The following is a 26,294-nucleotide window of genomic DNA, read 5'->3' on the forward strand; positions in this document are numbered from 1 at the left end:
TAGTGCAATTTACTCAGTTTCTCAGTTTGCTGTGAAAACAACAGCTCTCTCAGCAGCAGTGAGATCGCGGTCGCGCCGTCTTGTGCCGGCTGGCCAACACAAGAGCAATTTCCCTCGGTACAAGCTTTCTCTCTCTCTCTCTCTCTTGCTAGATAGAAGGCAGTCAGATGCTTCATCAACGGCGTTCAGCTCTGAAGTGAATGACAACAGTGCGTGGTGATCGCTTCAGCTTTATACCCACGCAGCGGGGTGGGATGCGATATGCAAAGCACGCACGCCAATGTTCATTGGCCCGTTTTCTATATCTCGAAGCTGATAGGGGCTCCAAGAAGTGATTCCAATTTGTCGGTCTAATTCCGACGTACGTCGAACGTGACCGACTGAAAGGGAACTCACAATACTCCATCATGGCAGAAATATATACGGACCTGGAAACACATGCAAACTAAAGCCACATGTCTTGTAAATGTACGTTTCAAATTTGAAGTTGATACAAGCAAAAATGACTTTTTCGACTTTTTTCGGCGACCTGGTGGCTCCTCCCTCCTCACTACCCTTGACGACGGGCAGGCCAGGGGTTATAAGGGTCTCCCACCGGTGGAGCGAGCCGTCGCGATGCAACTGTGTCCGATGTCCGCCTCTAGCTGGCGCGGGGACCCGAAGCTGAAGGTGTTGTATTCAGCGTGTCGTGAAGACGCTCTTTGGATTACTATCGTGTGGGTAAAAGTCCGATAGCTGCATTGGGAAGCGATCAATGCGGATGGTCTTGCTGGAACGAAGTAGAGCGGCTGATCGAGCTGGAACCGAGACACCGGTAACATTGCATTATTGCTACAAAGGTGGTAAAGGATTCACAAAGCGAACATGCCAGGCCAGCATTAAATCCTCCTTCTACGAGCTTTCAACTGGTCCGAACCACGAAAGGTAAAAGGATACGTTTATCTTCCCCGCGCTCTCCCAGACTTAACAATTAACCCTTAACAACCTGCCTCTCCGCTGTCGGAGTTATCCGTTTCTGAAAACGATTATTTTTCTTTTATTTGGACACCAAACCTAGTGTTCAATGAACTTTCGTTTTCATTAATTATTTATTTATATTATGGACTATTGTTGGACAATTTTTTGTTGATTTAAAAGGGATTATTCCTGTTGAATTTTGTTGGCCTGTGCAAAGACGCACGAGGAAAATAACTAAACCATTTGCAGACCTAACGAATGTATTTCTTTTCTAATGTTTGATATCTTAAGTTTGCGCATGAGTGGTTGAACTCACTGTTATTACTATTGTTGTTTGTTTTTTCTGATATTTATTTTGTGAAAGTGAAACGCCTTAAAGAAATTCTAAAATCATACGACATTTATTGTGTTCCTTTTTTGTTGTATGGGGTTAACATAAAGTCCACATTCTTTGTCAGTTTATGTAAACTGTCTGGCGCCCAACTGGATCAATAGCCACCGTTACAATAGATGCGTCACATTTCATTGAATAATGCGCTAGATGCGGATAGTTCATCGAATAAACAGGACAGCCGCTCGTGATTAGCAGATTTCAGGATGTAAACAACAGAGGTTCTATAGCTTTTTTCACCAGTTTGCTTGTTTTTGGACACACATTTACTCTGGACATCGTATACTGGACTCTTCCCATGGGAAAAAGGTCAATGTCACAATTATTCTGCCAAATATTACATTTCCACAGCACAAAAAAAGGTAAGACCCTTTGTTTACATTCTACAGAATGAAAAAAAAAACTGTGGCAAAGTTTGTATAATGCTTATACAGAGATGAATCTGCAGTATCGTATCTTTCAAACAATGCACTGACTGACCTTTTTAATTTAAAAAATGATATTGTAAATAAGCATTCATTGTAAACAATATCAAATGCGGGGCCGTATATGATCATTGCCAAGTAAGGAGTTAAGCTTTGTTTTTAAACTGGGTCATTAATGTAGTAGAAATGTGAAATTATTTTTGAATTTGGTGACTTCTAGATTGAGAAAAGAAAAAATATATATTTTTGTCTCATGGGGATGAAATACAACAACTTCCAGAATGCACTTGCTTCGCTGCCCTACGAGGCCACTCCCAAAGCCACTACTAGATTACTACTAGGCTACTAGATTACTGGATCAATTGCTCACCACATTCATTTTAGTTCACACGTTCACATCAGTTCATCTAGAGAACAGACACAACAATTAAAAACTGAACGTGTCAGTTTAATAAAGTGTGAGTGAGCCGAACGAGAGTCACGGCACACACACAGCTGTAGTCAGATTAAATTCATCACTATAGCTGAGGTAAGAGCTGCCGTGGCATACATTCATAGCGCGTGTTCAGTCTGACGCATGTTCAGTTCATGCCTTTGGAAGCTTAACTTTCATAACAAATTAATTTGAAAAGTTGAAACACTCACTTTGCTCCGCACTGCTCCGTTTACATGCCTGCAGTTACCCGAGCCTAGTGCTGTAAGTGTGATCCCACCCCCCATGCGCAGCTTGAAAACATGCAGAAATAGCTCCTTCAGACCAGGACGACTGATCCGTGTAAAGGAAAGAATGAATGGGGCCATGTATTGTGAGATTTTGAGTAAAAACCTCCATCTGTAAGAGCATTGAAGATGAAATGTGGCTGGGTCTTTCAGCATGACAATGATTCCAAACACACCACCCGGGCACACAAAGGAGTGGCTTTGTAAGAAGCATTTTAAGGTCCTGGAGTGGCCTAGCCAGTCTTCAGATCTCAAATCCATAGAAAATCTTTGGAGGCAACAACCTATTTTTATGCTGCTTCATAAAAATAAAATAATATAAAAATAAAATTAATAATATCTTAATTAAATAAATAATTATATATAAACAAGTATTTTTTTAATTTTCTTAAAATCTCAGAGATCTAACAACAGGGTTGTCAGTTTTATTAAGCTCACACCTGATTTCTCCAATCTAACAGAATTTACAATAAAAATTACACATATTACAATATTACACAATTAAACAAGATTACATCACACATGGGGCAAATTGATCAACTACCATCAAGAACACAAACACAACACTTATCTTTTCCACTTCATTGCAAAACAAGACCAACATGAAACTGTGAAAAAGGAAGTATGAGCAATAAGGGGCTAAACCAGCTCACTTCACATTCAATACCCTCATCAACACTGAAAGAGAACTCCAGCAGTCCAAAGAAACCTACCCAGAACAGCATCATGATCATCTCTGTGCTTTTGCTAGACACTCTGCTACCATATCTTCTGTTGCATTATTCTACATTATGTGCACAAATGTGCACTTTTAATGTGAATTTATGCATGTTTAGCATTTCTCTCACTAAGCTCCATGACTGAAGAAACATTTTGTCAAGTCTAGTCGCTTTTCCTCCGTTGGGCCAAATGGTTCTTAGTATGATAAGGAACGGTTCCAGTTGTGTTTCTACTTGAGTCTGGTACAGCACGGCACGATTACAAACTTTTCTCGGCCTGGTTCTCTAACCGTGCTTAACCGTGCTGTTAAAATCCATGAAATGACTTTACACCTCAGGATTGGTCACTTGTCTGTTGTTTCTCTGTAGCTGGCTAAGCGCTCTGAGCAAATAAACACAAATTAAAAGAAATATCTGATCATCCTCTATAATGTGTCGTCAGAACACAGTGTTCTGACAACACATTATAGTAAACTGTTCATCAGTATCATCAGTAAACTGTCATCAGTAAACTGTTGTGTTACCAAGGCAATGGCTGACGCTTTTGTATTGCATTCCAAAGAGTGGCCATTATCAATCTTGCAGTGGAAAATTAAACCAGAACCGTATCAGCTGGCCTGGATCGGCACGAAATAGAATGCTTATCAATCTTATGTTACACCGTGACTATGTAATGACTTTTAGGTCGTTGAGTGGTGTATTAGCTTTACACCGTATATATTTAATGTTACTGTACTAGCCACAGTATGTGAAATTTGAAATCACGAATATGTCATAATGCAACAGGAAATGCTCTCCAGACTGTTGTCAGCATGCTCAAGCGGTTTGCAGAGGCTGTAGATCACAGGTAATAATGTTGTAATTATTGTGTTCAGTTTATACCGATCGTTTCACTTCATAAGACCTCGCTGTATTTTCAGGAGCCACGGGTACTGATTTTGTTTTGCTTGTATGTACTCCCAAAATGACAGTAGCCATTGACTTCAATTATATCAATCACCTTGGACTGTGGATTCAGTTAAAATCATCTTTACTGTTCTACTGAAGAAGAAAAAGGTCACCTACATCTTGGATGGCCTGAGGCTGAGTAAATCAACAGCACATTTTAATTCTGGGTTAACTATTGCTTTAAAGTAATAATGTTCATTACAACAAATTGAACGTTGCAGGTAACAAAAATGATCACACATAATATATTTATGTTACTGTTACGTAACTGACACTTCAATGTGAGAAAAAAAGTGTTGTGTGTCCTGGTAAACCCTATCCGAAATCCTTGTCCTTGTGGGGACATTTTTTGGTCCCCATGAGGAAAACATCTTATAAATCATACTAAATGATGTTTTTTGAAAATGTATAAATGCAGAATGTTTCCTGTGATGGGTAGGTTTAGGGGTAGGGGCAGTATAGGGAGATACAATTAAAAACCATTACTAAGGAAAGTCCCCATAAAACATGGAATTACAGTGTGCATGTGTGTGTGTGTGTGTGTGTGTGTGTGTGTGTGTGTGTGTGTGTGTGTGTGTGTGTGTGTGTGTGTGTGTGTGTGTGTGCGCTTGTTTAAATTACATTGTGGGGACCAAATTTCCCCATAAGGATAGTAAAACCTGAGATCACCTATATTGTGGGGACCAGCCAGCAGTCCCCACTTTTCCTAATGCTTATAAATCATACAGGATGAGTTTTTTTTTTTTTTTTTTGAGAAAGTAAAAATGCAGAACGTTTCTTGTGATGGGTAGGTTTAGAGGCAGGGGCAGTAGAAGGGAATAGAATGTACAGTTTGTACGGTATAGAAAACATTATGTCTATAGAGAGTCCCCACAAAGATAGTGAACCAGATGTGTCCACATTTCACAAAAACAAACGTATGTGTGTGTGTGTGGGCATGTTTTTGTGACATATGAGGACACAAATGTGTATAATGATATGGGTATGAGACAGGTATTACAAGGAGAGGATGAAATATGAGGACATTGGCCATGTCCCCACTTTCAAAATGCTTATAAATCATACAGGATGATTTTCTTTTTTAGAAAGTAAAAATGCAGAATGTTTCCTGTGATGGGTAGGTTTAGGGGTAGGGGCAGTATGTGTTTGTGTTTGTGTGTGTGTGTGTGTGTGTGTGTGTGTGTGTGTGTGTGTGTGTGTGTGTGTGTGTGTGTGTGTGTGTCACTTTTGGACTTGTCGTTTCTCCACCCATTATATTTATACAGTGTTGTATCATGAGAACTCACTTATCTTCTTTCAACATGACCATCATCATCATCTCTCTGCTCCTGCTGGCCTCTCTGCTGCCACACCTGACCTTCACTGGTGAGATTGATTATTATTTTTAACAATATTTAATAGGTATGCCATAAATAAGTTGACTGAAAGCTCTCTCTCTGACTGAAATGTTCTGACAAAAATTAGTTGTTGGATGTATGGCGAGAGAGGAATCTAAAAGTTAAACAATACACCTGGATTAAAATGTCACAGGAGAGAATAAGTGCAGCTAGATTGGTTAGGATCTATGTTTGTAAAATGACTAATATTAGGATTGTAGCTGTGAACATTGTACCATGTAATTTTTCAGACCATCATTTATTAGTTTCTTGTAATCTGACTCTGTCAGACCCTGACAGACCCAGTGTAAGAGTCCTTACTGGAAATTGAATGTCCAGTTGTTAGAGGAGAAAGATTTTATCGAAAGATTCAAAAATAATTCTCAGAAAGGGGAATATGAAAACATAATTCAGTGGTGGGACTTGTGAAAAACACAAATTAGAATATTTTGTCAACAGTTTTCTTTTTTTCTCTACAACAAAGATTAAGAAAAGAATCAGTGAATTAGAAAAAAGAAACAACACAGATTAAATCTGAGGTGCTGCAATCAGATACTGTGATGACTGAGAATTTGTGTGAGAAAAAGAATACTCTTAATTCTCTCCCCTTGTGAAAAAGTAGTGTGCTTAATTGTATTGAAAGTGTATTTTTTGTGCACTTAATATATTTAAAGTATTTTTTTTAAACTGCACTTGTAGATAATATGATATAATTAAAATTAAGTGCCACTTAAGTGTACTTAAAGAGAATACACTTTAATGACAATATTTCTAAACACACTTAAGTACACTTTTTTTAAATTCACTTTGTAATAATATCTAATTAATTTGTATTTTTAAAAAGTACACTTTCATGACAATATTTATAAACACACTTTAGTGCACTTACAATAAGTGCACTTTATAATAATATCGAATTAATTTGTACTTTAACAAAGTACACTTTCATGACGATATTTATAAACACACTTAGTACACTTATAATAAGTGCACTTTGTAATAATATATAATTAATTTGTACTTTAAAAAAGTACACTTTCATGACAATATTTATAAACACACTTTAGTACACTTATAATAAGTCCACTTTGTAATAATATCTAGTTAATTTTCACTTAAAGAAAGTACATTTGTATGACAATATTTATAAACACACTTAAGTGCACTTTTTAAAAATGCACCTTGTAATAATGTCTACACCTAAATTTACTGAAACCATTTTAATTATGAGTTTGTTTCATAAAGCACTTATTTTACTAATGACAAAGCACATGGAAAATAAATGATTTTTTTTTAAAAAAATTAGTTGTCCAAATTTACATTGGTTAATGTATTTTTCTTCAAAATTTCACTCGCTTACACTCCAGTACAACATACTGTTGAAATGTTATAACTAGCTCCTATGAACCCAACTACAAGTGTCAGTTTTCTACATAATTTGACATTGTCAATCTTTATGAGAGGAGTTGTCTAATGTACTGTAGGCTACTTTACATCTGTGTACAGAATAACCTACTTTCAATATTATGTAGTTGTATGGCGATTAAACACACATTTAATTGCATTAATTGCAAGAAAAAAGTTGAACAAATCTAAACCAAATTAATTTGCATTAAAATTCAGTTAAAATAGGCTACATTTCATTTTAATCAGACTCACTGTAAACATGATTGACTTTTAGTTAGGTGAATAAGTCAAGTTCTCTGAAATACAGTCCAACTACACAGTGTGTTAGAACAACCTGAACAGAAATGGATAATTAATAAGTGATTTATAATCAACATTTAATGCACGAAATATCTTATTTTATATTTATACTTAATATTTCAATGAGCATGCGCCAAAAATACCACGTCATGATTTTGAAAAATGCGAAAATGCGCGGTCCGCCATGATTGCGTCATCGCGATGCGTGAGGAAAATGAAGCTGAAGAGAACAGACAACAGAGGAGCGAACCGTTTGGATCATTACAGATGAGACGTTATATGCTACAAATAACGAGTCAAGTAAGTATATCTTGATATAAGCTCTCTTGATTTTACATTTTCACCGTAACATGGTAGCTCTCTATTACGGTGTAGTTATTTAGTTTAATCGCAGATAGGATAGACGCACTATGGACTCGGGAGGTGAATTAACGTTAATCATGTTTCCTATCATGTATTTAAGATTGCATTATAATAATTTCTTAAATCGGATTGTGATCGCCGGTGTGGGCATGTTCAATGAATTTGCCTGCTGTAAATACAATATTTTAATCGAACTCCTACTTTTTAAATGGACAGAAGACATTTAACGTTATATACATTTATTCCATATATTAACTTAACGTATAACAACAACCAGTAATGAAATAATGATTTTAATATGTTCTTTTCTTTTTGCATTTGGAGAGTAAGATGTTAAAGTACTATTTGTGTTTTTAATATTTTGTGCTTATTTTATTTTATTTTTTATTTTGTAGGATCAATACAGATGTGTTATTGGAGATCCAGTGCAAGCTGTGTGGAATCACAGAGCCATCTGAGGTCAAGTTAATGTTAATTATGAATTTATGCCCAGCCATGACACTGGTCACACAAGCTAAAACATTGCTATCAAGTCTTTAGCTTTTAAATGCTTTGCATCTTGTCCATTTGTAAGTAATACATTCCCACTTGTGCATTTACAGATCCCCTAATCATTATATATTTTACAGGCCACACACCCAAAGGAATGGAGCCGCAGCATTGCTGTGCCAGGCGTGGTAAATACAGGAACATCCTTAATGGAGATGGTGCGAGGTAAGCTGAAACTTGCAAGGCAAGATGAGGAAAAATGCAAGAATACTTTTCTCAATTTACATTGGTCTTGGGTTATTTATCTATATTTAAGTTATGTTTAATTCCCTGTAAAGTAGGAATAAAAACCATTATTAAAATGTTCTCTATTTTTAAAGTCCAGTGTCAGTGAAGATGATGTGCTCAGTGGGATATGTGAAGGAACCTCTCCAATCATTCTACCCTGACGACTGAGGTAATTCATCACATAGGGGATGCAGATGTGGTCAAAAGCTTACACACACCGTGCAGAATAAACTGCTTCATCAGGGCAGTACTAGATAAAAAAGAGACAACATGCTCATTTTTATGATCCCTCTTATGGCTATTTCTTTTTTTTCTTCTTTTTTTTTCATACAGATACTGCTGTGTGAATATAAACTTTGGAGCACAACTGTACATCTATCGTTTTCATTTAATTGAGCCAATTATAATAATGGATAGATCTGTTTTATAAACAAGTTTTTTCTTTGCGTTTTCTTTTTCTTTCCTCAAGGTATATATTTTTTTCTTTCCTGCCTCTTTGGAACATGTCCATTCACATCTACTGTGGAGAGATGGTGCGCCAGTTTCCTACTGATGGAGAGCTTCTGGGACATTGACATAAACAGCACTTTCCAAACAACTTGAAAATAGTTGGTGACAAACAATTTTGTGTGCCTTTGGAGTTCTTCAGTGTTTTTTCTTTTTTTTCCTTTCACTAATGCTGGACTAAGATTTTAGAATAAACCTTTTGGTCCTAATTTTGGTGCTAGTAAAGGTTTAAGAGCTTATAAGTTCAGTAACACTTTACAATAAGATCGAATTTGTTAACGTTATTTAATGTATTGACCAACATGATCTAACAGTGATTTATTTTTATTTATATTTTTTACAGTGTTTATTAATAGTTGTTGACCTTGCTTAATAAATTATAGTTCAAAGCTAGTTAATTAAATTTATAGTCATTGTTCATGCAAGTTAACAATGCATTAAATAATTAACATATACAACTTTTGATTTTAAGATTGCATTAATAATAGGGGTGTAACAGTACACAAAGCTGACAGTTCGGGGAGAGAACACTAAATATAAAAATGCTTTTTATTTATTTATTATTGGTTTACTGAACAAATTGTAATTGTCCTAAACTAAAGGTTTCTTAAAGAATTAAAAATATAATATAAAAAATATCTCTGCTAATTATGATTATTATTACCTTTATTTAACCAGGAGAAAAACTCACTGAGATTAAAATGTCCTGTCCTGGCCAAGATAGGCAGCTGTGTTTGCATGTACAGTTATACATAAAAAATCACATAAAAAACATAAAACATACAACCAGTCAAAAACAATTACACACCATTAATTTACTCTCAAAATGATGTAGTAAAATTTTAAAATGACTAAATGTCACCAGATCTTTTAGCTTCAACTCAGTCTGGAGCAAATTCCAATCTGAGGCTGCGACATATTTGAAGGACGTTTTACCAAGCTTAACTCTAACAAAGGGCACACAAAGATTATAATTTGATTCAGAATGTAATATATAATTGCCTTGTTTCCGTTTAATCAACGTGATCTCATGAAAATACGTGAGTATTTTTACGTAAAGTGTGATTCTACTACACGTACATTTACTAACGTTTTCACACACAATAAAACGTACAATACTGACTTATTAACAGCACTAAAATGTACAATATTGACGTATTGACAGCACTAAAATGTAAATTATCTACGTATCCAAGTGTGAACGTGTAAGTTACCAGCCCCCGGCTCCCATAAATCGTGGCATTAATATTGTTTATTTTATATCCAATAGTCACATCAATACATGTTTTCAGTCACATTTATTAAATGTATTTTACTAAGTTAATCAATCTAATATAAAATAACAGAAATATAAAATAACATTTTGCTCTCGTGACTTCTGCTACAAACTCATTTCGGATGACTAGATAATGTTAAAAGAAGACTGAATTTTAAAACCGTCAGATGAATAACATTCTTACCAACCATTTTGTAGTATTTAGCTTGTTGTTTGCTGTGAGACATAAAAAGGCATTTTCTCCTATTTAGCAACTGGCGATCACAAGACACACCAAAACACAACATCAATTCACAAAACACAACACTTTATTCGTTTGCTGTAATCCAAATCGTTAGAATGTCCATATGTTTGCGAGAAACCAATCCAAACTGAGCCCAGTGATCTTCATCTCCATTAGCCTTCCATTAGTCTTCATCTCCTCTCAGTAGCGCGACGGTAAACATCAAATCTCGCGCTCGTTGTGAATTCAAATTTAAAAAACGCGCCCTCATGAAGCGTTACGACATGATTTTCGGCAGTGGCATCGAACGCTCATTGGCTCTCGCCTGCTTCGTCACAGATTTTGACATGCCGTGTTTCAGTCGATTTGTATTTGAAATGAGAAACGTGCAACTTCACGGAGAGAAGCGAAGCCGGATTAATATTTTCATTGATTAATAGCTAACATTCTGCTCTGTACCTCATACAAAACTATTAACGTTATATACCACCAGAGAGGACTGCGACTGCAACACATCTTCATTTGAACTACTCTTGGTACCGCTTTTGACATTTTTGCAATAAATAAATTATTGTGATTACACTGGACTGTCTGTTATGCTTTGATTTATAACAGTACGTTGTTTTAATAAATGCTAATGGGTAGGTTTAGGGGTAAGTGTAGGATTAGCCGTTCAAAATATTTTTTTATGCTATATTGTTATCAAAATCGTCATTTTCCAACGTTTTACCTTGTATTTTCTTTATATTCTGTATTAAATTGGTAGGTTTAGGTTTGGGGTAGTGTTAAGGGATCGTACATTAATAAAATGGTCAAAGGGAAGTTATATAGATATCGTCTCAGGTTACGTATGTAACCATGGTTCCCTGAGAGCGAACGAGACGCTGCGTCGAAACGCTAGGGGACGCCTCTGCGTGCCACGTCATGAAGCACTTGTGTAATCAGTCCAATAGCGGGACGATACGTCACGGGCGGGTGACGTCATCGACCAGGAAGCTATAAAGCATGCCCGGACCAAACAGTCACTAGCTTCTGAAAAAGTCGAACAAGTCGATCACAGGCATGCCGGGAGTATGGCATCTCGACGCAGCGTCTCGTTCCCTCTCAGGGAACCATGGTTACATACGTAACCTGAGACGTTCCCTATCTCGAGGGAACTTCGAGCTGCGTCGAAACGCTAGGGGACCTCAATACCCACGCCGCCAGAGTCCCAAATGTCTGTTTGTGTGATTTAACCCAGAAACACCCGGGACCCCGGAGTAGAGGCTACGTCAAGATTGTAAAACCTCACAAATGTATGTGGAGAGGACCACCCAGCCGCATCACAAACCTCTGACAGCGAAACTCCCGAAATAAGAGCCATAGAGGCAGCCATACTCCTAGTGGAGTGGGCGCGGACCCTCATAGGTGAAGGATGTCCGACCGACTCATAAGCGAGCGAAATAGCCTCGACTATCCACTTGCTAAGCGTCTGCTTTGAAGCCGGTTTTCCCTTATTGGAGGACCCAAAACATACAAACAACTGTTCTGACTTTCGCCACAGGGCAGCTCTGTGGACATATGCATCTAGGGCCCTGACCGGACATAGCAGATTTAGCTTCTCTTGGTCTTGACTAGTGAACGGAGGCGGACAGAAAGCCTGCAGCATTACTGGTCCCGGCACGTTGGTCGGGACCTTGGGAACATATCCTTCCCTCGGGAAGAGAAATGCTTTCACCATTCCTGGTGCAAATTCAAGGCAAGAAGGTGCTACTGATAGAGCCTGTAGGTCTCCTACTCTTTTCAGTGATGAAATCGCTAGGAGAAACACTGTTTTTAGTGTGAGGAACTTTTCTGACACTTCCTCTAATGGCTCGAAGGGAGCCGACATAAGGCCTTCCAGTACTATGGCCAGGTCCCAAGTCGGCACCCTGGAGCGTGCCGCAGGTCTGAGCCTCAAGGTACCACGGAGGAAACGCGTGACCCACGGGTGTCTCCCTAATGATGCGTTATCTAATGGATTATGATACGCAGATATCGCCGACACATACACTTTCAGAGTCGACGGGGATAACCCTGCGGAGAATTTTTCTTGCAAGAACTCGAGAACTGAACCGACCGGGCAGTTAACAGGGTCCAAAGTCTGGTGTGTACACCAGGCGACAAAAACTTTCCATTTGAGTGCGTAAAGTCTCCTTGTGGATGGTGCTCTGGAGTGCAACATGGTCTCTATCACCTCAGTCGATAGACCCGTGTTTATGAACTGGGCCCCCTCAGGGGCCAAGCCCACAGTTTCCACAGTTCCGGGCGTGGGTGCAGTACTGACCCCCCGGCCTGTGAAAGAAGATCCCTCCTGACTGGGATTTCCCAGGGAGGACCCTCTAGGAGAGACATGATGTCTGAGAGCCATACTCGGCCCGGCCAGAATGGGGCTACCAATAAGAGCTGAAGCCCGTCCCGGCGGACTCTCTCCTGCACTCCTGGGAGCAACGCCAGAGGGGGAAAGGGGGAAAGGCGTACAGACGCAGCCTCGGCCACGTCTGTACCATTGCGTCCAGCCCCAGTGGGGCTAGATGTGTGAGGGAAAAGAATGCTGGACAATGTGTCGTCTCTCGAGACGCAAACAGATCCACCTGGGCTCACCCAAAGCGGATCCACAGCTCCTCCACCACCTCGGGGTGGAGCCTCCATTCCCCCGGCACCACTCCCTGCCTCGACAGGGAGTCTGCCGCTACATTCAGGACCCCCGGGATGTACATCGCCCTGAGCGAGAGTATCTTGCCTTGGGCCCATATCAGAATGTGATGCGTGAGCTTCCACAACCGACGCGATCTCAATCCCCCCTGGTGATTTATATACGAGACCACCGAAGTGTTGTCTGATCGAACTAACAAATGGCGGCCCCGTAGGTCTGGGAGGAAGTGTTTGAGTGCTTGAAACACAGCCATCAGCTCCAGCTGGTTTATGTGCCAGGAGAGCTGATGGCCCCTCCACAGACCTTGGGCCGAGCGGCCACTCATGACCGCTCCCCAGCCAGTTAGGGAGGCATCCGTCGTTAGCATTACGTGACGACAAGGAGCCCCCAGAACTGGACCTTGGGAAAGGAACCAAGGATCTTTCCACTTCACCAAGGCACGTAGGCAGCGCCACGTGACCTTGATTAGGCGAAAAGGGTTTCCCCTCGGGGAGAACCCCTTGGTCCTGAGCCACCACTGCAAGGGTCTCATGTAGAGCAGGCCAAAAGGTATCACGTTGGACGCTGCTGCCATCAAACCCAACACTCTTTGAAAGTGTTTGACAGTGAGTGACTGGCCTAGCTTTATCTGGTTGACGGTATTCAGGATTGTTTTTACCCTGGGCGGAGATAGCCGAGCCGACATCGTTCTCGTGTCCCAAACTACCCCCAGAAAAGTAATGCTCTGCTGTGGCGCCAACATACTTTTCTTTTCGTTCAACCTTAGCCCCAACACCTTCATGTGGGCGAGAACAGCATCTCGATGCTGAACCGCCAGTTGTTTTGACTGTGCTAACACTAGCCAATCGTCGATGTAATTTAGCACGCGGATGCCCTGGAGTCGCAGCGGAGCCAGAGCTGCATCCACGCACTTCGTGAAAGTGCGGGGCGATAAAGCTAGACCGAATGGCAGCACTCGATATTGGTACGCTTTTCCCCCAAAAGCGAACCTGAGGAACTGTCTGTGCTGCGGAAGGATGGAGATGTGGAAGTACGCATCTTTTAAATCTATCGTGACACACCAGTCCTCGGACCTGATGTGACACACGATCTGTTTTATCGTGAGCATTTTGAATTTTAATCTTTTTACTGCTCTGTTTAGATGACGCAGATCTAAGATAGGCCTTAACCCCCCATCCTTCTTCGGAACTATGAAGTACCGGCTGTAAAACCCTGACTCTCTGCAGTGGGGAGGGACCCGTTCTATAGCCTCTTTTCGCAGAAGAGTCTGTACCTCTTGTTCCATTACCAGAGCCTGCTCGGGGCTTACTACCGTGGCAGTAACCCCGTTGAACACGGGCGGGTGTAACCCGAATTGAATTCTGTACCCTTTTTCTATTGTACGCAGGACCCATTCTGAGACATTCGGCAGAAGTTTCCACGCTGCCAGAAAATCTACTAAGGGAACCAGCCTCTCGAGGCTGGTCTCTGGATTTTCCTGTGTGGTCAGCCCGGTGTCCTGTAATGGATAACCGGCAGGTAGCAACCGAACTGACCGCCCAGGGGCCCTCCCGAGAGGGCGCGAACATCCCCAAGCCGCTACGTTTCCGGGCGGACATGGAGATATGCGTTCGCCGGGGACCGCCGCGCCCTGAAGCACCAATGGTGGCAGGGTTGGCAGACCGGCCCCCCGATGGCACCGGGAAAGAGCGGGCGCCTCGGCGAGCCGCACTTTCCCGGAGGGGACTGCCATCGGAAGCCCTGCGCTCTTGGCGTCAGGACTTCTTAGCCGAGGCCTTCCTAGCGATAAGGACGGTCCTCAGATCCGTCCTACCGCGGGAAGGTCCCGGCTGAGCGCGTCGCCCGGACCCCCTTTCTCTCTGCTTTGGGGCGAGCGGCCACGCTCTGCTTTTGCTGCGCTCGATGCGCTACGGAGGAGGACGTACTCGGCTGGGGCTGCCCCCGCCCGGCAGCCCCTGGGGGATATGATTTGCGGGGGAGAAACTTTGAAAACGCCGCCGCCTGCTTCCTGGCCTCCTGGTAACGGTCGACGACCGTTGTTACAGCGTCACCAAAGAGGCCAGTAGGCGAGACGGGCGAATCCATAAGAAATTTTTTATCTCTCTCTTTTATATCTGACAGATTTAACCACAGATGTCTCTCCGTGGCCACCAGGGCTGCCATAGAGCGGCCGATGGATCTGGCCGTCTCCCTGGTGGCACGAAGAGACAGATCTGCCGCCCGTCTAATTTCGGCGATCGTTTCTCTCCCCACTTCCTCTGTTTCTTCATCAATATCCCCCAACAGATCAGCTTGATATGCTTGCAGGACGGCCACCGTATGTAAACAGGCGGCCGCCTGCCCTGCTGCCGAGTACGCCCTGCCCACCAGCGCTGATGTTGTTCTTACGGGCTTGGTGGGCAGCTGCGGGGCTTGCAGCGACGATGCTGACTCGGGGGAGAGATAGCTCGCGAGCGTCTCTTCCACCCGCGGCATCGCCGCATAACCATGAGCCTTCAACCCGTTTATATTTGAATATTGAGATGTGGACGGGTTAAAGACTCTGGCAGATGCTGGTTTAGCCCAGGACCTCGAAACCTCGGTGTGGAGGTCCGGGAAAAATGGCAAGCCCCGCCTAGGAGGTTGAGTATATGAGGGCAGAAATCTTTCATCTAGCCTGCTTGTGTGTTTTTGTGACTCATAACACTCGGCCGGCCAGTCTAAACTTAATCTGGCAACGGCGCGAGTGACAACCTCCATTAGCTCCTCCTGTGCGTGTGTGTGTAATGGTGGAAGTAGTTCGTCAGTTTCATTTACGCTTACAACATCCAGTTCCTCGGAACTGGAGTGCTGCAGCTGATCTTGTGCCTCAGCGCGAGCAGAAGAAACCGCAGAACGTGCTTCCAACTCGCGAGCTGAGGCTTGAGATCCAGCGGGTAAGGGCAGAGATAGGGGATCACCCGTCTCTAACCCCGCCACCAGATCTAACTGCGATCCCCAAGACGCGAGCCTTCGCTGTGCCTCGGCAGCAGCGGGACCCGAGCCCTGAGGACCGCGAGCCAAAGCACTCTCCTCGAAGAGTGCCCGGCGTGATCTTAATGTACGCATTGGGAGACTCTCGCAATGCTCGCAGCCAACCCCCTCGAGAGCTGACTGGGCATGCTCGAGCCCCAAACACATAACGCACAGGTCGTGTGTATCTCCACCCGTGATGTAACGAGGGCAGGGAGGAACACAACGCCTGAACTGACTAGACATTCTCTTTTCTCTTTTGACACACACACAATAAATGGACATACAATATCACACAGAGCGCTTGTGAAGACACAGAAGCTAGTGACTGTTTGGTCCGGGCATGCTTTATAGCTTCCTGGTCGATGACGTCACCCGCCCGTGACGTATCGTCCCGCTATTGGACTGATTACACAAGTGCTTCATGACGTGGCACGCAGAGGCGTCCCCTAGCGTTTCGACGCAGCTCGAAGTTCCCTCGAGATAGGGAACTTTATGATATAACAAAAAAAAATGTTTTTACCAGTATAAAGTTTTGTATTCTTAAAAAAAAGATTTCATGATGGAATTCGCAAATATTTTACGTTTTTTAGCTGTAAAATGTAATAATACTACGTTTAAATGTTGCAAATACGTCTATATTTTACATTTTAGCACTTCTTCAAACGTACTAAGACGTACGTTTAGTCTCTTTGAAAGTAACGTATTAATACCTACGTATAAACGACAAAGAATGCTGTATAGTGTAGACTATATAGGGAGGCCTTACTTGCACTCGCATTGTATGCAAACATGTAAACTTCTCATAAGACCGTTTTTGCATTAACTTATAAATCTAATTATAAAATGATGTTCCTACTCCAATTCGTTGTTGAAATATAATAATTTATACACAGTGGCTGTCATTTTCATGACAAATTTATTTAAACATTATATAAATTACTCCAATAAATTTAAATAATCAAGATATCACTAACAGGTTAAGTAGAATATGATGAATATATGGGCTAATATAATGCATATATTTAGTGAAAGAGTTCATCTCTCTAGTAAATTAACAGCCGTGTTTTATCGACGTCTTTCTGCTGTTGAAACACTGAACGATTACACAATGTGATACGTTTTAGTAAGTTGTAATGTATCCTTAACATACCTTCTGATGTTAATTCATGTTTATTCTTTGACTATGACAAGGTGATCACATTCACACGTGCCGAAGTGCTGCTTGAACTGATGTGTCTTTACAGTGATCTGTCATGTCACATTAAAGAGCATCAACATGGCATCACTTGAATTTCATGATAAAATTGACAGAATACATATGTTCTTATGGAAACTTGTATTGAAGTGTGTTCCACTCATTAAACAAGCCGTCTGTTAACTGTTAAAGATTGCATTCGTACCGCTCGGTACACACGTGCACTGTCAGGAGTTTGGTTTGACTTCTCTGGCTTTACTCTTCTCTGTACGCCTTCTCTCAGCTGCTCGCTATATTAATTAGCGGCCGCACTCTGTGCATCTCACACCTGTCCCTCCTTTGTCCTGATCACCTTGCTATTTAACTCTCATGCTCTTCTCCCCTCTTTGTCGGGTTATTGTTTGTTCTTTCATGTCGGCAACTAACGTCTTGTCCTCTTATGCTCGCCTAGTCCTGTTTCGCCGTGTGTGTGTGGTTCAAGAGGATTTTCCCCTGGGTTCTGCGGCTTCCCAGTCTGCTCTTCAGCACCGCCGTATCAGCCGAGTGAGGTGTGCGTTTCGACGCGTCCTGCGTGCGCTCCCTGGCCAGCAGTACCCGTTACCAGGCTACCCGCCAGCTCCTTATCTGTACTCTTTTGTTTATCTCTCCTGACCTGCGTCCGCCTATACGGCTGGGAACTGGCAGTCAGCCTTATTTTCCCTGTTCCTGCTCAATAAATTACTAATTTACCAGCATTCGCTTTTGGGTCCTTTCTACATTGTGACAGTGCACTGTACAGGAAGTCCTGTACCGAACCGGTTCGGTATGAATTCATGTGCCTATACACCCCTAATTAGTAAATGTTGAAATTAACATTAACTAAGATGAATAAATGTTTAAATTATTATTCATTCTAAGTTCATGTTAAATTAAGTAGTTAACTAATTAAACGTTACCCAAAGTTTTGAATCTTAGTGTTGTACATGAAACGATTCTTTTCTTTCCATTTGTTTGTATTTATTCATCTGTTGTGTGAGGTACTTTTCTGTGATGGGTAGATATAGGTACCTTTGAATGAGGGAGATATATAATAATGCATATAATTACATATAATTGCATATAATCCTCATTGTCCTCCAGAATCTTTCTAAATGAATTTGTGTTTGTGTAAATAGTTTTTGGGGTTTTTCTTGGGCATAAAAAAAAGTTTTTTTTTGTATATTTGTTTTACAGATTGTTTTGTCAATAAATGTAGAGGATTTAAATTTGGATGTGTTTATTATACGAAATTGCAGCTGTATTATTTGAAAAATGTAATTATGAATGTATTTAATTATATTAGAGTGTACATGTAACTTACGTTAAGGTATATTTTAGTTCACATTAATTGCTTGTTTTTAAGACAGTAGAATGGATAATGAAAGTACATATAAAGTTATATTTAAGTCCCACTTAAGTTGTTTCAAAAAATCACTCTTAATGGCAACTTATTGCATTTTATTTCAAATTAATATGTGATAAATTTGAAATCAATTGCATATAATGTGTGTTAAGTGTGTCGAAAACATTGCATTTAATTCACACTTAAATGTATATTTAGCTGACATTAAAGTATGTTATAGTTCACAATAATTGCTTGTCAGTACTTTGAGCAGTGCACTTTAATTACAATTTTAATACACTAGAAGCGATTATGAAAGTACATATGAAGTTGTATTTAAGTACCACTTAAGTTGTTCCAAAAAATCACTCTTAATTGCAACTTATTGTATTTTATTTCAACTTAATATGTGATAAATTTGAAATCAATTACATATAATGTGTATTAAGTACACCGAAAACATTGCATTTAATTCACAATTAAGTGTATTTAGTATAAGTATATTATCGGTGTAATAAGTACACTTTATAAAAGTACACTAAAGTGCACTTTTGTTTTACAAGGGTCCTACAAGTGCAAGCTAAGGGAGCACTTATAAGGTCATGCATTGTCTGACATTTCCTGATGGGTCTAAAACATCTGACCCAAAAAGATGAGAAAAATTGCTGTGGACTTTTATTCAGAACTTTTTAGAGCTGAGTGTGATGCACAGAGCTCTTTGGACTTGTTAGATCAACTACCTACAATGAATGGAAAACAACGTGCAGACTTGGACAGTGTTGTTTCTTTTCAAGAATTGACTGAAGCAAGAAATATTATGAGGAACAAAATCTTCCCAGGAGCTGTCAGAGGGCTGTTCTTGTTCTTATTCCTAAAAAAGGTGACATAAGTCTCATAAAGAACTGGAGACCAGTTTCCATATTCACTACGGACTATACAATTTTGGCAAAACTTTTGGTCAACAGGTTGAAGTGTGTTTTGGTTGGCAGACTGATGCTAGTGCATCTGGTTGGCAGACTGATGCTAGTGCATCAAGTTGGCCTAGGCTGTTGATGGGATGGCGGTGGCGTCTCGCGGTGGCATATCGCCCTGGCAGTTGCCCCGGGCTCCTGTCGGTAGTCCCGCAGGAGCTTTGTATCCCTATCCGGCCTCCCCGCAGTTAGGGTCGTCCGGCCAATGCCCACCCCCCTTCTGCATTTGGGGGTTGTTATTAATGCTAAAAAGGTGAGTAGCAGAATGAATCGCAACTCAGCCAGTGGTCATGGGGACGGGGTAGGCGTCTCTTCGCGGTGCGCAGTATAGACTGGTTTTGCTAGCCCCGGCCCCCAGAGCCAGTGCGGCCCCCACTTCTGGGCGCCCCCCCCCCCCCCCCCCCTTGGTTCAAGGGGGGTTCAGGAAATGGAACCGCTTGGTTCAGGAAATGGCCGGGTGTGGGTGTTCAATATTTTCACCTCTTGCTCTGTGTCTTCTGCTTCACCTTTTAGGCCTCGGGTCGAGCTGTACTTAGCAACCATCGGAAAGCATGGGTTGGTAGGATGCTCCCCTGGAGCCGAAACACTGTCACGGCTGACGCCCTTGCGCGGACGGCGGACCGCTGGACGACCAGACGGCCGCCCTGGAGGCAGGTGGCATAAGTTGTACTCCCCTCGCTTTAGAGGGTTCAAGGCGTTTTATGCTGAGTGCACTGCTGTGGGCATTGTGTTTTAGGTCCACGCTGGTAGGCGCTGCCTGGGAGACTGCGCCGTCGCAGAAGGCTTCTATGGTCCACTGGGGCGGACCGACTATAGAAGGCTGGCTGGCGGGAGACGCCAGCCGAGGCAGTCTGGGCAGTTAACTCTGGGTCAGGTGGTAGGCCTCAGTAGGCCTCCCTGCGGGTGAGTTCCGGGGAGGGTTCTCCCCAACGATGTCGGCTGCAGCAGAAACCTCGTCATAAGTAGGCCCCTTACGGCCTCCCTGGGGATGAGTCCCCAGGTCGTGACTGGATATCCAGTCCTCATCAGCCAGCAGACAGCCACTGTCAGCCCGACTTTCGAGGGCTCGCTGAGTTTCAGCACGCCTCAGATGGCGTCCCCTGAGGGGGTGACCTAGGGTTCCAACCATTGGTTGACAGGATCTAGGCCGCTTTAGGCCTCCTGTAGGGTGAGCCCCGGTTCCCAGGTCTTGCAACAGTGTGCGTGGGTGCTAGCCAGGCGGCTAGCATGGTCTGCTATCAGGGACAGGCCGCTTCAGGCCGTCCTAGGTGGGATTTGCCATTGGATAAGCACCGTTCGTCACCAATCTAATAGGGAACTGCCATTCGGCAATAGGCCTCTCCAGGCCGCCCTAAACGACCGGACTGTACGTAGGCATCAAACAGGCCTCCCTGGAGGCGAGTCCCAGGAACACAGCAACTCCCGACAGTTTGCACGTTGGCTGGCAGGAAGTAGGCCACTCCAGGCCGCCTGAGGGTGAGCCCCCCGAACTAGGACGCTCGGTAGGCCAGTGTTTTATGCTGTCAGGCCTTTTCGGGCCTTTTTGGGAAGGGATTCCCGGACCAGATCTCGGTGACAAGCTAGCCATTAGCATGGGTGGCTTCTGGCGTTATAGCCTCATGGGCCCCCTGAGGAACCAGTAAACCCACCTTCCTGCGGCTCTTAACAGCTAGCACTAACGGTGCCGGGTAGAGGCGCCTCCTGGCCTCCCTGGAGGGGAAACGGTTCCCCTAAGCGGGAACGTATAACTGGCTTTGTGCTGACAGCTAGCGGCTGCCCGCCGGTGGGTCCCGGCCTGCGCCGGTATAACTCAAGGGCGGGCTCATGCCCTTGCACGACGAGACTCCGTTTCTGCTGCGCAGTCCCTTCAGGACAGGGACTGGCTACCCTACAGCATGGTTTACCTACCACGCTGGCTTAAGAGCTCCCCTCATTGAGGGTCGTCTGTGAGCTTATGGCCGCTTGAGTCTGATCAGACGGGCAGGCCCCCCTCGGGGCCTCTCGGGTAGATCAGTCCATAGGCCTTTTTTAGGCCTCCTGAGCACCCCTGTAATAAATGTGTTCAGTAGATCCTAGGATCGAGCAGAAGAGACTCCCCTCGCTGGCAAGGGTAAGAAGCACTAAGCTGAGTACTGCTCTCCAGGATTCCCATCTCCAAGTTCCGGTCTGAGGAGGACATTGCCAGTTTGCAGTCCCTCAGTCTGGATGCTCATGAGTAAGAGCGATGTCCGGAGGCTCTGTTTTGACAGACAGGGTTGGCCAAGCTGGGGTGTCCCACAGAAGTGACGCCAGGTGAGGCCTCCCTGGTGGCATTCGTTGAAAGTTTTCCCGAATTAGTGACGGCTGGAGGTGCCCTTGGGTCCCCTAGCCACAATCCCTTAAGGGACTCCTTCCTTCGAAGTAGTAGGTCCCAGGCCCTCGAGCAAGCCGAGAGTAGGAAACCTCAGATAAAACTTGTTAAGGTTCTCTCTTAGGCATATAGCTTGGGCTATGACCGTAGGGAATGATGTCACTGGCAGCCTGTGTGGCTAGTGGGGGAGTGGTTCAGACTTCCGGCGAACACTCGTCCAGGCAGTTCTCACTGCCAGTAAGGGGCGTGCACTCCCCTCAGCATGGCGGCGTGGGTATATCGTTCCCCGTAGCGTCAGCTGACGCAGCGCGAGTTCCCTTTCGAAAGGGAACGTCCCCGGTTACGTATGTAACCTTAGTTCCCTGAGAACAGGGAATGAGACGCTGCGTCACATGGCCATGCTTCAAGGTGTGCCTGCCCACAGTTCCTTCAGACGAAGTGGATAGCGTCATGTTGGCACGGTGCTCTTTTATACTTCCTGGTCGCACGGTGATGACATCACCAGCTGCCGACGGTCAGTAGGATTGTGATTTGATAGTGATTTCAGACACCTGTCACGCTGAAGGCGTTCCCCGTAGCGTCAGCTGACGCAGCGTCTCGTTCCCTGTTCTCAGGGAACTAAGGTTACATACGTAACCGGGGATGTTTTTTAATGTACTTTTGTCTATTGAGGTACTGAATAACACTTTCCGTAACAATCTGATAAAAGCTGGCATTTAAAAAATTGGACATTTAAAGATTCACAATAAATGGATAACAGCAATTGAATTGCAATACGAATTGTACATTGGACTATAGATACAAACAGATACAAAGCACATCTGAACTTTTTTGTTTGTTAAAAGATATTTGTCAAAAGTTAGGTTTTTTGTTTACTAATGAGTTATTTATATTTGGGCCTAAATATAGTGCTTCAAAGAAACAAAAAGTAGTTTTATTGAATTTTATTTTTGGTAAAGCAAAAATGGCCATTTGGTTAACCAGGAAAAACAGGACTCTAAATTTAAGTGGAGTAGATCCAGTGAGTATGTTAAAAGGGTTATTACGGGACGTTTGATGCTGGAGTTTGCATATTATGAAATGGTAAATGATATTGAGACGTTTTATTTGCGGTGTGGAACAGAAGCGGTACTGTGTCAGCCCAGTGAAGGGCAAGGTTATCAATTAAGCTTTGGCCTGATATAAAATGGAAGTGGTTTTGTATTACTTTTATTTGTTTTTGTTCCCCTCTCTCTCTCTCTCTCTCTCTCTCTCTCTCTCTCTCTCTCTCTCTCTCTCTCTCTCTCTCTCTCTCTCTCTCTCTCTCTCTCTCTCTCTCTCTTTCAGCTCATGTGAATGTGAGTATAGTGAACGGCAGGGAAGCCAGACCCCACTCCAGACCTTACATGGTTTCTCTTCAGGTGAATGGGTATCATATCTGTGGTGGATTCCTGATTTCTGATCAGTTTGTCTTGACGGCTGCTCATTGCTGGAACCGGTAAGAGCTTGTTTAGTGTGAACTGTAATGTTTAGTTAAAATGGACTTTGAACAACTGGAGTGCAACCATACAGTGTTGTATGACATAAATTCACATTTCCAATATGCTCTTTCAACAGAAGAGATTTTCTGACGGTTGTTGTTGGTGCTCATGACTTATGGAACAGCAAGTGTTCATATCGCATCGGAGTGAAGTCCTACATCCCGCATCCATACTATATAGGCCCACCCAATCCTTTTCGGAATGACATCATGCTTTTGAAGGTAACAACCTGTAATACATTTAGTTGTTCAAAATAATATCTGGTCTGGAAACAGTAACATAAAACACTAATCTCTATTGCATTTTCTTATTTTAAAAATGATTGAAGGGATTTAAATAATTTCTATAGAAAGAGGCCAAGTGCCTCTTTGAGTCTGTTTCCTACCTTATTAATGTTTTACTCTGTGTAGAAACAAAATTGGGGTCATTTTTGTGATTGTTAAACACCGCAGAAAATAAAGAGGGGAAAAAAAAAAAAACTCAACTTGGCCTTTACGGCTTCTTTTATTATCCTAAAAAAACAACAACTGTATAATCCAATGAACATCAATCTTATAAAAGTTTGTTTATTGCAGTTTTTTATGTTTTTTATTTTTATTACAGCTAAAAAAAAGAGTGAAACTAAACAACAAAGTTAGACTGATATCTTTACCAAAGGACAGAAACATTAAAGCAGGCACTCGCTGTATTGTTGCCGGCTGGGGAAGACTGGCGACTAATGGCCCAGTGAGCAATCGTCTAATGGAGGCAGACACGACTGTAAAAAGTCAGGCAGAGTGTCAGCATAGATGGGGATCTACTTACTTGGCCTCAAAGATGATCTGTGCATATGGCTGTGGTGGATCCTGCAGAGTATGTACAAAAGATGATTCACAAATGTTATGGTAATGTACAAACTGGTTTCACTAGTGACGTGTTGATCTGTGTTTCTTAACAGGGGGATTCAGGAGGTCCTTTGGTTTGTGGAAACACTGCTGTTGGAATCACATCTTTTGGAAGTAAACAGTGCAATTCACCTGAGCATCCTAATGTGTATACTAAGATTTCACCATATCGTCGATGGATCCATAATCAAATGTTAAGTGTATACATGTAACCAAAGAATGGAAGAAATATTCCAGATACTTCCATAGACCTTCTTTAAATAAACATATCACATGGCAAGCATCAATTATAGTCAATGTGTTGTTATTGTCAACCAAATATGACCCTTGACCACGAAACAAGTCATAAGGCTATTTTTTATTGATATTTATACAAGCTTTCCATTGATGTATGGTTTGTTAGGATAGGACAATATTTGTTCGAGAAAACTGAGGGTGAGGGTGCAAAAAAATCGAAATATTGGGAAAATTGTCAAAAGACATCCTTAGCAAGGTATATTACTACTTCTACACTGTAAAAAATGATTTTATGGCAAAGTAAATAAAACAGGAAAATGATGCATATTTTGCTAAAAATAATCTTGTAAAAGTGAAAACTCTAGAGTTTTAAGTAAAATCTAAACATGTACTCAATTTTTACTTGTAAATATTAGACATCCAACAGACATGTAAATTTCACTTGTGACTTTCTGGCATATTTACACAAATTAATAAAGTACATGAAGCCTTTTTTTTTGCATAAAAAAAAAATCAAGTAAAATTTACGTCGTCTTGGAGCAAGGAAGCTGCGCATGCGCGGAAAAAACCGTGACCGCTGAGGGCTTCTCCAATCAGCACTGCACGCAAGTCTCGTCCATGGTCTCGACAGGTAAGCAATAAACAGCATTATATGGTCGATTTTTATTTTATTTTTTATTCAGTAAATGTAAATTTCTCATGTTGTGCAACACATGCTAGCATTATTGTGAGGAAATGGCGAAAGAGAACCTCGTATTACATTAATGCAAGAAGTTTTAATGTGGCTTATCTTATTTGATACATTAGATAGTTATGATGACGTTTCGTTGAGTTCTTTTGATCATTTTTTTAAACAAGCATTGCGTTATGTTTTTCTGGGCGACAGACTAAACAGCAAACAAATGTAAAACTCACAGACGCTCTGCATGGACTTGTTTTTATGTTAGAGATGTTTCAGCAGTTTCAAAATTATTTTTCATCATCAAATTAGTGAAAGTAATGATGTGAATGCAAATATTAATATTAAAATATTTCCTGTTTACTGATTATTGTTTTTTGTTGTGTCTTTTTTCTTAATTTCAGAATATTTAGCATGTGCATCCAGTCCTTTGTGCATTTGATGTAAACTGGTTGCAAGGGAGAGAAGTGAGAGACCAACCTATGGTTGTCCTGAAGTCTACTCCATGGTACAGTTGATTTGGTGGCTTGGTTAAAGTTATAGTTCACCCCAAAATGAAAATGTGATGTTTTTCTGCTTACCCCTAGGGCATCCAAGATATAGGTGACTTTGTTTCTTCAGTTGAACACAAAATAATATGTTTAGCTCCAACCGTTGCAGTCTGTCAGTCATATAATGCATGTGAATGGAAACAAAATCCATAAGAGTTAATAAAATATGCCAGTCAAAATATGCACGGAGAAATCCATATCACACCGGCTTGTGACAACACATTGATGCTCTAAGACACAAAACAGGTTTGTGCGAGAAACCCAAAAATATTTATATAATTTATTACGTCGAATGTGACGTCCAAAAGCCTTCAGCGCACGATCACTTGAGGTCAATGTACACAATCTAGCGTAGAGATATACGTGCGAGATCACTTCCGGTGCTCCGTGTCTTAGGATATCATAGTGTCGTCACGAGCCGCAGGGTTTAATATGGATTTGTCTGTGCATGTTTTTTTGCTCTCGTAGATATTGTTTCCATTCACACATA

At 42.1% G+C, this 26,294-nt stretch overlaps 1 protein-coding gene across 1 annotated transcript; it reads left to right on the top strand.

Annotated features, from left to right (window-relative positions):
• The first annotated feature begins 5,472 nt into the window (after positions 1-5,472).
• On the top strand, positions 5,473-24,613 carry LOC137039511 (granzyme B(G,H)-like). Its single transcript, XM_067414819.1, has 5 exons — positions 5,473-5,525; positions 23,260-23,410; positions 23,530-23,674; positions 24,057-24,305; positions 24,391-24,613. Exons 2-5 carry the CDS (start codon positions 23,319-23,321, stop codon positions 24,547-24,549), a joined length of 645 nt encoding a protein of 214 aa, XP_067270920.1. The 5' UTR covers positions 5,473-5,525; positions 23,260-23,318; the 3' UTR covers positions 24,550-24,613.
• Positions 24,614-26,294: the final 1,681 nt, after the last annotated feature.

Source organism: Pseudorasbora parva, chromosome 14 (genome assembly GCF_024679245.1).
Source record: "Pseudorasbora parva isolate DD20220531a chromosome 14, ASM2467924v1, whole genome shotgun sequence".
NCBI lineage: Eukaryota > Metazoa > Chordata > Actinopteri > Cypriniformes > Gobionidae > Pseudorasbora > Pseudorasbora parva.

Bases quoted from the DNA above. Each gene is read 5' to 3' on its own strand.
- LOC137039511 (XM_067414819.1), top strand. From the start codon at position 23,319: ATGGTTTCTCTTCAGGTGAATGGGTATCATATCTGTGGTGGATTCCTG. The intron at 23,411-23,529 runs GTAAGAGCTTGT...CTCTTTCAACAG, and splicing joins GCTGCTCATTGCTGGAACCG to AAGAGATTTTCTGACGGTTG. The intron at 24,306-24,390 runs GTATGTACAAAA...GTTTCTTAACAG, and splicing joins GCTGTGGTGGATCCTGCAGA to GGGGATTCAGGAGGTCCTTT.